General features: G+C 42.9%; 1 protein-coding gene across 7 annotated transcripts in view; it reads left to right on the top strand.

The window, feature by feature from the left end:
* atp8a2 (ATPase phospholipid transporting 8A2) overlaps positions 1 to 13,878 on the top strand; it is a 54,338-nt gene that overhangs the window by 20,386 nt on the left and 20,074 nt on the right. For all 7 annotated transcript variants that reach the window (XM_083995389.1, XM_083995391.1, XM_083995392.1 and 4 more), the window contains 3 exons: positions 2,821 to 2,959; positions 4,026 to 4,090; positions 13,665 to 13,837. In XM_083995389.1, the coding sequence (XP_083851515.1) occupies positions 2,821 to 2,959; positions 4,026 to 4,090; positions 13,665 to 13,837 (377 nt within the window). The remainder of the gene's footprint in view (positions 1 to 2,820; positions 2,960 to 4,025; positions 4,091 to 13,664; positions 13,838 to 13,878) is intronic.

Raw genomic sequence — 13,878 nt, forward strand, 5'->3', positions numbered from 1 at the left:
CGTCCAAAACACACTATGAAACATCCAAATACCTCCATACTGCTTGTCCGTACTCAGTGTTGGGGAGTAACGAATTACATGTAACGCAGTTACGTAATTTAATTACAAAATTTACGTAATTGTAATCAGTTACATTACTGTGGGAAAATGTGTAATTAAATTACAGTTGCTTTTATAAATTTCCATGATTACAGTTTTAGTTACATTTGAAAAATCATCGGAAAAACTCGGGTTTATCAAAATAGTTTTTTCATGTCAACGTCCTCCTTTCAAAGCCGCAAGTTGGATACTGACACAGAAGAGCCAAATGTCTGACCCGCGATGATCCACACTGACAGTGTTGCACCTGTCCTACGTAAGTGGGCAACATGAGAGACAAGGTGCGCACTGCTCTACATTATTTCGATGTCATCCCACACTGTACACCAGCCTACGCTGTGTAGAGAGCGCGTAAATGTGAAGATGTACCGCGCAATGGAGAAATAAAAAAGGAACATATTAGGCTACCGCGCGCACACCAGATGATCCGCCGGTCGTCTGAGTGAAATATCCAAGTAAGCAAGTCAGATAATTAATGACATGGCCCGCACCAAAAGGTGGCAAAGTGACTGGACGGATGAGTTTTGTTTTATTTTACCGGACCATGCCGACGCTGAGAGGGACAGAGGGACAGCTGATGCTCTCTCTCTCTCTCTCTCTCTCTCTCTCTCTCTCTCTCTCTGTGCACGTATGTGACTCACACGGTCTCCGCTGGCTCTTGTTGAGGTGAAGGGTTGTACAGATGCTGCTGTAGTATTTGTGGACATTTTGCAGATGGGTTTAAAAATCTGCACTAATGGTATGGATGTCATGCATAGCTGTGTGCCTCTTGCTATACTATAGGCTAATAATTGCTTGTTGCTGTGAATATCATAAGGGAACACTGGTGTGGTGCAAAGAGTGTTTGCCAGCGGAGAAGATGTTGTTGACATCTAAACTGTCCATGTCGGAAGAGTTACAGCTATAGCCTAACCCTTATGTGTCTATAGGCCTAATGTAAAGTATACAGCTGTTCTCACAGTAAAAAGAGGTATCTTGTGGAGTCTATTATTAGCTATATTGTCTTTATGTTGTCTTAAGTACTGCTGAAAGGTTAACCGTTAGGTCTGAAAGTGTGAAAATGGTTAAAAGTTGAGAGCATTCATTCAAAATTAAGAAAAGTAATTAAAATGTAATCAAATGTAATTAGTTACATTACTTTGATGAAGTAATTGAAATAGTTACTACTATTACATTTTCAACAGGGTAACTTGTAACTGTAACCAACTACATTTCCAAAGTAATCTTCCCAACACTGTCCGTACTGACCCAAGTGTCCTGAAGCCGCAACATGAAAAAGTTGTTTGGATGTTGGAAAAAAATAATTTGATCTCTGTTTTGAGCCTTGTTGTAGTAGTGTTGTAGTCGTTTATCGTTGTAAACCATTGGATGTATGATGTAAACACGGAAGAACATCTCGCAGCAAATCTCGCACATCTTGCGCAGCCACTGGGAGCTACTACTACAACAAGGCTGAAAACATAGAAAAAACGTTTTCATGTGGCGGCTTCAGGACACTTGCGTCAGTACAGACGAGCAGTATGGAGGTATCTGGATGTTTCATAGTGTGTGTTTTGGACGATTCAAAAGTGAGCACAATCCGCCGCCATTATATGAAAATCGGTTGCCAGCCGAACCCCCCCTGGAACTCCAAAAGCGTTTTGATGACTCAGAAAGTACTCCAAATCCTTCCTTGGCATGACGGCGAGTAGAAAATTGGTGAATTATTGATTTTGTGTGAAGTATCCCTTTAACATATGTTAATTGTAAGAGTTGTAAGTGCTTTTCAGAGTGGAAACATTTATCTATAATTAAATTTCTTATATAGCAGATCTAAAACTGAACAGAAGCATTGGTAGATTACTATGAAGCAGAGCCTTGAAAGAACATGAAACACACACATACACACACATACACACACACGTCATGTGCCAGCAGGTGGCAGAGTGACTCTTTTATTCCCCACTGTGTCACTTCGTTGCTCATCACACACTAACCTTACAATACACACTCTGAAACCTTTGTGCGCACATTGTGGGATTTTTTTCTTTCACACCACAGCAGAAAGACGCACACTGGTCGACTGGAGAAGGTTACTGATGCAGTCGCACTCACATTTCAGATGAGAGTTTTTCAGTCGTTATGAACTTGTAGGTGGGAAAACCGGGGATTTAGAGGAGAGAGTCAAGGTGAGAAAAGTAAGTGAAGAGTAGAAAAGAGGAAGCAGGAGAAGGAGAAGGAGGAGGAGGAGGAGGGGAGCTCAGACTGGGAGACCACAAGGGTAATTACCTGCACCAGCCTGCCAAAAGCCCCATAAAACTGGAGTCAACAACACAGTAGTGTTAACTTGTGTGTCTGTGCGAGTGTTTGTGTGTGCGCCCGAGTGTGTCTAATGAGGGTACACGAGCATTTAAATGCTGAACAAATTAAAGCAAGGAGGGAAAGGTAATGGGTTACGTCTTGGCATGAGGACACAGAGTTGGTACAGAAGTCTCTCGCTGCAGCTCCCTCACCAGCTGAACTGACCCCGCTGGCATCGTCCTCGTCCTTAAATTAGATACGGATGATGTTCTCTGGAGAGAAAGAGCCCTCACATACAGACTGGTGATGTCTGGCTGAACTTGTAGCCTAAATATGATTTATGTTAACCCACTTCCTCCACCCCCTCCGTGCTACATTTTTACATTTTACAGTCTCTCTCCGAGTCCTCAACGTCTCACGCTGCTCTGTTACACCCAACAGAACTTGCTGCTGCTGGGCGCCACGGCCATCGAGGACCGCCTCCAGGCCGGCGTGCCAGAGACCATCGCCACTCTGATGAGGGCCGACATCAAGATCTGGGTCCTCACCGGAGACAAGCAGGAGACGGCCATCAACATAGGTGAGCATCTGAAAGTAAAGCACTGCAGATACAATATAATAAGGACAGTGATTCATGTGAGGCCATTAATAGGTGTGGAAGCCGCAGTCTCGTTGCGTTGTAGCAGTTGTAGAAAACTATACGTGTTGTGGGCTTAATTCAGTTATGTGGGCCGTGAAATGCCAGACGTGCCTCCAAGTCTCTGAGTGAAATGTGCCAGCGGCCAGTGTTTCAGTGGCAGAGACGACCGTGATGACATTAGAGCGTTTGGTTTCTCTTGGCAGTCGGTTGGTGGAAGAAGTCCAGGATTGAAAAACAAGATCTTCTGCGCGGAGATTTGTTTAAAAGTTGGGGAAAGTTGGGACTTTCTGGAGTTTTTATTTTTTGTCTCGTCTTGTCCTCACACCAGCGTGTCATCCTTTCTGTCTTCAACAACTTTTGTTCTTAGTGAACGCAATTAATCATGATGAAGTTTATTCACATTATATAAATCTTTAATTTTCCCACTATATTATGGATGACATGACATCTCTATATATTTTTTTAAGTATATTTATTGGCTTTTCATGCCTTTGCGTTAGCTTTCAGCATAGTTGTCAACAATGTTTATGTTTAAGTTTATTTGAAATATGTAATGAATAAGAAATGATAGACAATAGTTTAAAAAACAACGAAAAACAAAACTGAAAATCAATCACAGTGGTAAGACAGAACTGTCACTTTTTCATTTTTTGAAAGGGTTGCCAATTGAAAATAGAAAGAACGAATGATACATGGATTCAGAACAATGAAAAGCATTGAACAAAGCAATTGTCAAACACCTGATAACTTGTTTAACATCTATAAAAAGGAGTGGATTGAAGAAAAAAACCCACACTCCATAAATCATTATTGGTTGCATGTTTAATTAGCGCCTGATACAGTTGGTCTATGTGCAACAAATCACTGCAGGCTCCTCGGTGACAGTGAGATCTGGTCGCTGTGTGTGTGTGTGAAGCAGAACTCACATGAACATGACACCATTTTTTTCTCCACCTGTGTTTTGAGTAAAGCTGATCTCTCTCCCACCGCCCGCTCTCCGTCTCAGGTTACTCCTGTCGGCTGGTGACACACGGCATGTCCCTCGTCATCGTCAACGAGGACTCTCTGGACGTAAGTGGACCCTCCTCTTCCTCCTCACGTCTGTGTGCGCACAATCATTGTACAATATTGAGACTTTTTGTGTGTTTACAGTATCAGCGGGGAGGTGTGTGACAGTGTGTGTGTGTGTGTGTGTGTGTGTGTGTGTGTGTGTGTGTGTGTGTGTGTGTGTGTGTGTGTGTGTGTGTGTGTGTGTGTGTGTGTGTGTGTGTGTGTGTGTGTGTGTGTGTGTGTGTGTGTGTGTGTGTGTGTGTGTGTGTGTGTGTGTGTGTGTGTGTGTGTGTGTGTGTTGGAGGGGGGGGGATTTGGGTTAGGAAGGGTACCGTGGGAACAAAGGTGTGGTCCCCGGCAGCTCGGTGGGTGGGGCTCATTGTCTGCTTACAGGTGCAGGTCATTAAAGTCTCTGGTGTCCTGATGGAGAAAGGGATGAAAAGAGACAAGTGTCACTCTTTTTCTTCAGTCTCCATCACAGATACAGTATGTACAGACAGTTCCTGGCTGTCAGTGACCACACAGCGTTGTCACACAGTCGTTATCAAGACCAGTGAAACCAGAATTAATACCAGAACAAACAGGGGCTAATACACACACTTCTCTACAGTCGTTGTACAAGCAGTAGTGTAAATTGTGAGAGCAGTTTTGTAAGAATAGTCATTTGAAACGTCAGTATATACTGTAACGACAGTAGCCTCCTCCTGATGTTGTAAACCCAGTTGAGATCGTAATCTATATTCTAACAAGCGAACCTTAGCCTTTATTGTGAGTATAAAGTTAGGAGGTAAAACTCGATCCTCTTGACTTCTGTGTACTGATCTGTCTTTGAGGTGCTTAGAAGAGTGAGTTTTTTTCTCCTCTTCATTTGAAATGCTCAGTGCCACCATTTAAAGGGATAGTTTAACATTTTGGCAAATTGGCCCATTGCCATTATCCCTATAGTCACAGCAGTAGGTTTGTCACCTTTAATTGTCGGTGCAAGCTATTTTTAGAACGGCGGAGCAGAGCCGCGAGCTGCTCAGAGCTACGCTACGGAGGCTCATGGGATTTCTTGGTTTCCCTCATCAAATACACAATCCAACAACTCCAAAACGCTCTGGTGGACAAGTTGTGACCTGCGCATTCACCACGCTATGAGATAATAACAGAACGTTACCAGACAGAGTTGTTTTCTAGGTAAATGCAGAGACTGCTTGATGAAAAACTGCCCCTGACAGGAACATGCATCAGCGGTTTTGCATGAATTTACCTCGAAAACAACTCTGTGTGCTCTGAGCAGCTCATGGCTCTGCTCCGCCGTTCTAAAAATAGCTTGCACCAACAATTAAAGGTAACGAACCTACTGCTAAATCTATAGGGATTATGGCAATGGGCCAATTTGCCGAAATGTTGAACTATCCCTTTAATACAGTTTTTTTTTATTGTTTATTACATTTCCATAATATAACATACAGACTTGTTGTTGCACCTGCACTTTCTGCCGCCATCCCACATGTTGTGCGCCTTCCTTCTTCTTTGCGAGTGTGATGATGATGATGATGATGATGATGATGATTGTATTCTGCATCTACCACATCTTTTCTAACCACCTTGGTGCTTCTGGTTCTGGGGAAAAACCAGTAGCATCACTCGGTCTGAGTTCTGGCATCACCGTCCGCCGCACAGTCGTGGTTCTCGTGACGGCCTCGGTCTAACACATGTTTAACTTAACTCAATGTACAGACGGGAGAATGTACAGACTGCATACATGTGTTAAGTCTCTTGATGTTCCTGTGAGACTCAGATCTGAGACACGCTTTATCTGCAGATTAGATTTTTTACCCCAGTTATGTGTTCTTTGCGTTCAGGTTTCATGTGTGACTTTCACCTAAGTAACTTGATTGACATCATGTGTCTCGGTGTCTGTCTCCGTCTCACACACTCTCACAGTCGCAGACGTGTGTGCCGACACTCTGACATGTACACACACACGCATACATGCACACACACAATCGCAATCACAGTGTGTTCACTTTTACCGTTTGTTTATACGTGAGATGGGGAAGATTATGGCTCATAAAATTTTAAGCGTAGGCCCTGTGTGCGTACGTGCTTGTGTGTATTTGTTTATGGGTTTGTGTGTGAGTGCTGGGTTTGTGGGCCCAAAGTGTGTGTTAAACCTTGAAGTAGAGACATCTTTGTTAACATTCATAACTTGCTTCATGTAACCCGTTGCAGAGGTTGTGGGTGTCTTGGCCTGCGAGTTTGTGGAGTGAGTTTTACTAGACTGAAGCACGGTGAACGTGACATTAGAGCCCTGTGTGGTTAACACTACATCCAGTTTGAATCCAGCGTGAAAGGATTTTAATGTTGTTAATAACGTTAAATTTAACTGCACAACTTCGCACCTACGATCATTCTGCTCTCCTCTATTGTGCCAGCCTGTAGTAAAAAAGAAATAGTTTGTGAAGTGTTGGGTCTGTTGTTGTTGTTGTTGTTGTGCGTATCGACGTCGGGGTTCTGGAAGCTCCCAGACGTTGGGAACTGCTGGTCAAAAGCCAGACAGCATGCAAAGCCACTTAGACGCTGGCTAAATTGATTTGGACGGGGTGAACATTTCGGAGCAATGAGGGTACTTTGGCCTGAAAATTCGCTATACATTTAGCACAGGAGGGTTAAAGCCAATACAGTTAGCACAGTAAGTGGATCATTGTTAATATGGTTTGGGAGATGTTATTAGCCGCCGCCCGTCTATCATTTTCTATTATGTGTCTTACTGTTCCTGTAAACATTTTTAGGTCTAATTCCTGCCTGGTCGATATAGTCTGGGTGGGAGAAAACAGGTTAACTTTTCATCATACATATTTGAAATTCTTCTCCATAAGCTTTATTTGCACCCAAAGGGAGTGTTATGCAAGTCCTCCTTGGGAAACTTCCATTTGGAGACATAAACTCATCTATTTCAAAATAAATGTTTTCAGGGAGCGAGAGAAAAAAAAAATTCTCCACAGCTGAATAATGTCTAATGAGGATGGAGCAATAGGACGATTTAGGTCACTGCTGAGAAGTTCTGTCCAAAGAAAGAACTGCCAGGATAAACAACAAGGAAAATTACAAAATCACACATTTTTCAGACAAATCCAAGCTGAATAAAAGTATATGGGAATGACTAATGAGAGAAAAGGTCATAAAAGCGTTTTTTATTGATAATACAATGCTAAAAATACCAACAAACAATTATCCTGAAGAGGATTTTATGTGTAAGTACTGTAGATCTGGACTTTCTGATGTCAAACGCAGACAGAGACTTTCCGTTCATTACCCGTCCTGCCTTTAGCAGCAACTCGAAGCGACTCGGTCAAGAGGGGACTTCGTCGTTCATCTGGAAACGTTGGCTTCAGTCCACTGTGATGGCAACAGTCCACCCTGCTGATGTGTCCTTGAGCAAGTCGTGTTGCATGTTCATCCAGCTCCGGGGGGTTTCTTCTTGTCCTGCAGCTGACCCAGACTGTCCTGTGGAGACGACGGACGGGAAATGTCCCATTTCTGAATAAATAAAGCTCTATTCTGCCGCGGAGGATGTTTAACATGAAAAAAGGGGGAGGGGGGGTTGTAAAGTGACTGTATTAACACATTTCTATATGGTGCTTAGAGACGGCGGGACAGCTGGTGGACATTAAACATCAACCATGGGTCAGGAGTGGAATTTTTCATGTGACAAGTGCAGGATCTATAGTATAGCACGCTTTAGTGCCGGGGTCTTTGTAGCACCCACTTACACAACGTGGGTGTAAATGCAAGGCAGCAAACGTGTGACAGAGTAACACAGGAAAAACCCCAGCAATGAATCCCAGTTTCAGGGTTCCCACAGGTCCTGGAAAATCTGGAAAACCTGGAAAACACATGGAAAATGAGAAAAAAAGTCAAATGTCCTGGAAAAGCTTGAGTTGTCCTGGAAAATCACAGCTACCAGAGCTCTATTTGACTTTTTCAGACCCTTCTAAGGATTTCGTTTCCCCCCAAAAAACCACGTTTGTGCTGCTCTATAATTAATTTGTCATGTTAAATCAGATTTCTGGGAGAGAGAATGAGAGAGAGGAATAAACATAGAAACAAACTGATTAAATTTACAAAATAAAGTACCATTGTTGAAAAGAACACTTCTCCAAAGCTTGAATTGGACAGGGGATGAATCAGTGTATGGCATAAAAACTAATGTCCGTCAGACTGTAGCAGCTGAAAATGTCTGATTTCAAGACAAGAGTGGGAACCCTGCAGTTTGTTTGATTTTTTTATTTTAAAAAGGAAGAAGTCGATGCTGGTTCACATCAGATTAAACATTTGTCATATCTGATGTCAGAGGGTCAAGGTCATTATTAACAACTATGAAGAAATCTGGATTTGGACACATGGATTTGGGGGAAGAATCTTTCTCCGTATCATGTTACTATGTATCGTGCGCTGGTGGTGTCACAGTCATGCCTGTCGATCAGGACGGACTTCACAGAGCTCTGCTTGTGACCGGTGGTCGGTTTGGATGAAAGCGTCACTGTCCTCAGTGCAACACTTATCTCAACACTTAAAATAACTCGCACCAGCTCCTCCGTGCATGTAGTGTAACCTGCACATGAGCGAAAACAGAAACTTCTTATCAATATCGCACCTTAAAAGTCGACCCCTGTTATTTAAAAAAAAAAAAAAAAAAAAGTTGCCACATATATATCGTAACCAGACTTGGCGTCCATCCTCTTTCCCCTGACCGAGCCCGTTCTCCGCTCCGTGTCTCCTTCACACCGCTGCCTCCACATCTGTCAGCACCCTCTCTGTGCACAGGAAGCGACTACACAGCGTCTGTGGTGTGTGAAAGGAAAAATGTGTGTTTGTGTGTGTGTGTGTGTGTGTGAAAGAGCGAGAGTCAAAGAGAGAACAGGAACAAGCAACAAAATATGTTGTTTATCTTTGCTGCAGTGGGTTTGTGAATAAAACGGGGAGGATGTGTTTATTGTACTTCATGTAGGAGATAGACGATCTGGACGGAGAAGGAAAGAGAAAGAAAGAAAGAAGGGGGGGGAGAAGCAGGAGAAGGGGGGGGGGGTTTGGCAGAGCCATGTGAAGGCGGTGAGTGAGGGGTAATGCGATCTCCTTTTGGTGCTCCTCTGCATCAAAACAAACCCTGTGAGCAATGCCTCCTGGGTAAACGGTTTGTGACCACTGAAGCTGTGACGAGCGCCATCTGTCACCTCCACAGCACATGCCACACACAGATTGACACAATTTTTTTTTTTTTTTTTTTGGCTTGTCTCCTTTGGTTTAGTCAGAATTTAAGCGTATGAACACATGAATGTTTTATCTCTATTTGTATCTCTGGGTCTGGCACACACAGACACACACACTGTTTACTCCGATCAGCTTGATAGTTCTGAATATACATTACATCTAACTTTCCCACTATTCCCTCTCCCTGTCACACTGCCCGCAGTACAACTCTTAAACAAACAACATCACTCTTCTGCTCATTAATCATCCTTACACACACACATTCAGAGAATTACACACACACAGACACAGACACACACATATACATTTCATAGTGCTTTGCATTCACTATTGTTCTGGCATTTTTCACTTTATAATAGTTTTTGGCCTCCCACTGTTTTAAGACCACATGTGTGTCTGTGTCAGATTTTTTTTTTCTGTCAGCACCAGTGTGTGTCTGTGTGTATGTCTGTGTGTGTGTGTTTCTGGTGCAGACAGCAGAGGATGTGGGTGTTTGCACAGATGCACAGTCTGATAATTAAACGGTGTATTAAATCTCAGTGGTGACAGAATCTGCACCTCAGATATGAGCGTGTCTTTCTCCGCCTCCTTTTCACTCGGCGGCTCTCTGCCTCCTTCTCCAAACCGTTGTTCACTTCACACTCATTCATCCGTCCTTGTTCTTTCTCTCTTTCTTTCTACCTTCTTCCCATTCATCTTGCTTAGTCCTTTTTTGTGTATTTTATACCATGTACATTTGTTATCATCGCTCTGATGATCGAGGTCTCTTTGAATGAAGAGGGAGGCCTGGACTGGATCAACATTTGGCTTCCCCCATCTCTACCACACTGACTTATATTTATAGAAAGAGAAATCTGTGTGTGTGCGGGTGTGTGTTTGTTTGTTCTAGTGTATTTTATGGTAAAGTATGCAATGAGAGACGGTGACCTGTGATATCTCAAACTGCCTCCATGCCCTGCCCATTCTTAGATCCAAATATAAACCAGATAAAATTCCACGCAGAGCGGCCTGTGAACATGGTTTACAAAAGCGTGTGTGTCGTAGCGTGTTAGAGTCGCTGCCCTCTTTGAGGTCAGATGCACAACAGAAATAAACATTTATTTTGGAACTGAAAAACGCTTGCTAATGAGATCTGTCATAATCAAACCGGTGCAATCAGAGAATTAAGCAATTTTTTTTTTCTCATCTAAGGTTCTCCAGAAATAGCAGCTAATTTAGTGTGAGAAAGAGGGGAAACTACACAGTCATGCATTTTTCTTTGGTCTCATATTTGCTCTCTTTGAAAAGCGCCAACAGATCACAGTGGATACTTGTGAGCTGGTTCTTTTCATGTTAAGGCAGCGTCCTTGTGTTGTTTCTTCGCTCCACTGAGACACAGTTCGGTCTGGACTTGCTCCTATTCAGTGACTGTTAGCTTTAGGAGCTAACTAGCGTTTGTACCTTAGTTACCTTTTTAATCTCCTGTAGCTCCCTGCAGACTTAGCCTGGTTATTATCCCAGGATATCTTAGCCACTGCTGAAGCTTTGACTGGACCTGCTGTGACAAGTCACTGTGGTGTATTAGCACCTCGATGCTAAGCTGGCGAATGTTTGCGTTCACGTGGGGGTTGATCCGTGTAAATGACTCTTGGTTTTTTTTTTGTTCTATGATCCAATCATTACACAGCCTGATATTATAGTGAAAATCTCACAGCTACCCATTGAGTTATTGTCAGATTTCTTAAAGGAATAGTTCACCAAAAAATGAAATTCAGTCATTATTGACTCACCCTCATGCTGATGAATACTCAAATAAGCCCTTTTCTCAAAGTAAAACTACACAAAAATCTTGTAATATTCCTTTATACTGCTCGTCCGCTGCAATCCAAGTGTCCTGAAGGGATACAGCAGCGGACGAGCAGTATAAAGGAATATTACAAGGTTTTTGTGCAGTTTTATGGATGTTTTTGTGTCGGGCGCTATTGACTCTCATATAATAAAGTTTTCGTTGGACTACGAACCCCCCTCCCGGGTCTCCAGATGCACTTTGAGGAATAAAAAACTACTCCGGAGTATTCATCAGCATGAGGGTGAATTTCATTTTTTGGTGAAGTATTCCTTTAAATAAATAGAATGATCCATAGATTTAGTTAGATATCATATCAACATCCAATCAATGCTGTTTACTCTGTGTCCATTCCTCTGTGACAGGGTGAGGACAAGCTGGGAAAAAGAGATATCGTCAGATTCTTATCTCTCACACGTGCACTACATATGAGCGCAGCAGACACACACACATACACACACACACACATGCATACACATGTTGTACTCTGTAAAAACACATGCACTTCACACACATATACACACATAACCCCTTTGAGTTTCACAACTCTGACAACCTGTAATCTCCTTTAATCCTTTCATTATGTTTTTGTTTTCCTTTGCCCTGTTTGGGGGAAAAAGGTGAATGCAAACAGGAATTCCGGCACACAAAGAAAAACACACGGCCTCAGGCTGAGAAAACAAGAGCAGGGAGTTTTTGGGACGAGGAGGGGATACTTAATGTGTAGAGCGAACACGTGTGCGTCGTTATTTGGCAGGAAGAAGAGAGGCTGCATTGTTGATGTGATGGTATTACATATGTGTGTGTGTGTGTGTGTGTGCGTGCCGTGTTATCTCTTACACATGCTGGTTGTTTGACAGAGGAGTCGTCTCTGTGCTGCTCTCAGGTCTGATGGCTGCCAATAACACACTGGAAAAGGACAATGCACATTCATAACGGCGCCCGATTTTCGAATGTTTGTGCCTTTTTGTGTCTCGGGTTTAGTCTCTGTAGCTTATCGCCGTGCGTTTAGTTGAAATTTCCATGTTTCCACAAACAATTCATGTTATCTGGCGTCGCATTCGGCGTCGTCCCTTTTTATTTATTATGTGTATAAGTTGATTTCCACATGCACGGCTGACAAATCTGTCCCCAGATAGAAAATAAGTGAGCTGTTTGCGACAATACTGGCTGATGCTTGATGGATAAAACATTCCTGCTCTGTCTGTGCAGCTTTGCAGTGATTTTTCAAGGATTTCACCTGAATTGATCCCATGTTGCTCTTAATGCACAGAGCTGGTTATAAACGGTGAGTCAGAGAGTTGAGCAGAAATCAGTGTCAACGGTCTTGACATGATTTAATGACAATTAATAACTGAAATCGGACAATAAACTATTTTTATTTCCAGCATTTAAGAAAAGCAGTGATGGATAACAAAAGCCACCGTTGATGCATCTTATTATATATGTGACATATGTTGTTATTTTTAGACTGTTTATGTCTCGAGCATTGGGATCTCATGGAAAGCGTGATTTAAGACAGTGGAGGTTCGTGTGTGTTTGTCTGTGTGTGTGTGTGTGTGTGTGGGCCTGACTGGTAGCTTGTAGCGTGCCTGCTCCTCCACATGGAATTCATTACATCTCTGTGGGATGTTTATTTTCTCTATTAATCCCTGTTCCTCTATTATCAAGAGCTCCATCAAAACTGCCCCAAACGACTGCCCTTCAGGAGAGCTGGCATTCACACAAACACACTCACACTCTCTCACACACTTTACACTTTGCTTTTATAAATGAACAGCACATTAGTCTCCATGTTGGTCCAACCAGTCCAGTCGGAGTTTACCATTCTACCTCTTTTTTTGTTTGCCATTTTTCTGCCCTCGGTGACGTATTGCTGCTCTGCGATTTAATTGCAGGGCTGAATTCGCCCTCTGGACCTCGTTGCATCGACGTGTTGTGATAATCTCTACAACAACTGTGAAGTTTATATTGCCATTCTTAATTGTTTAGCGCACACAGAAGCAAATTCTTTCCCCCCAGATGAAAGGGGCCCGTGCAACCCGGAGCATATGTCTTCCATTTACTGCCGGTGGTTTTGACCTTTCAACAAATTGGTCTGCGTGTTTTGATTTGTGTGATTTGTATTTTCACCACTTTAGAGCCCACAGTATCCCCAGAAAAAACATATAACCTGAGCATGTGGACAGTTAGAAAGGGCCGCTGCCAGATCTCATAAGAAAAAGCTTCACTTTCAAGGTGAGGTTTAGATTTGAGATTGATTAGGACGACTCAAATTAGGATTTAAGATGGTTAGAGGTTAGGTTTCCACTGTAGGCCAATAGCAATTCATCAAAAGTGCTAATGTGTTTATGTGCTGTCTTGGACAAACAGTAACAGACTATATGCAACACATTTTTTAACCAAACTATAAACTCTAACTCTTCTCTACCTCTGGAAGTTGAAGGTGAAAAATGGCACATCCTCCTCTCCAGAGAAAACTCATGTCTCTTTGTCTTTGTCTCCATGCAGGCCACTCGTGCTACACTGACAACTCACTGTTCGTCGCTGGGTGACTCTCTAAGGAAGGAAAATGAGCTGGCGCTGATCATCGATGGTCAGACTCTGAAATATGCACTGTCCTTCGAGCTCCGCCAGGCCTTCCTCGACTTGGCATTGTCCTGCAAAGCTGTCATCTGCTGCCGGTAGGGGAGACTCTCACACATACACATCCAAAAACACACAC

Source organism: Trachurus trachurus (assembly GCF_905171665.1).
Source record: "Trachurus trachurus genome assembly, chromosome: 20".
Lineage (NCBI taxonomy): Eukaryota > Metazoa > Chordata > Actinopteri > Carangiformes > Carangidae > Trachurus > Trachurus trachurus.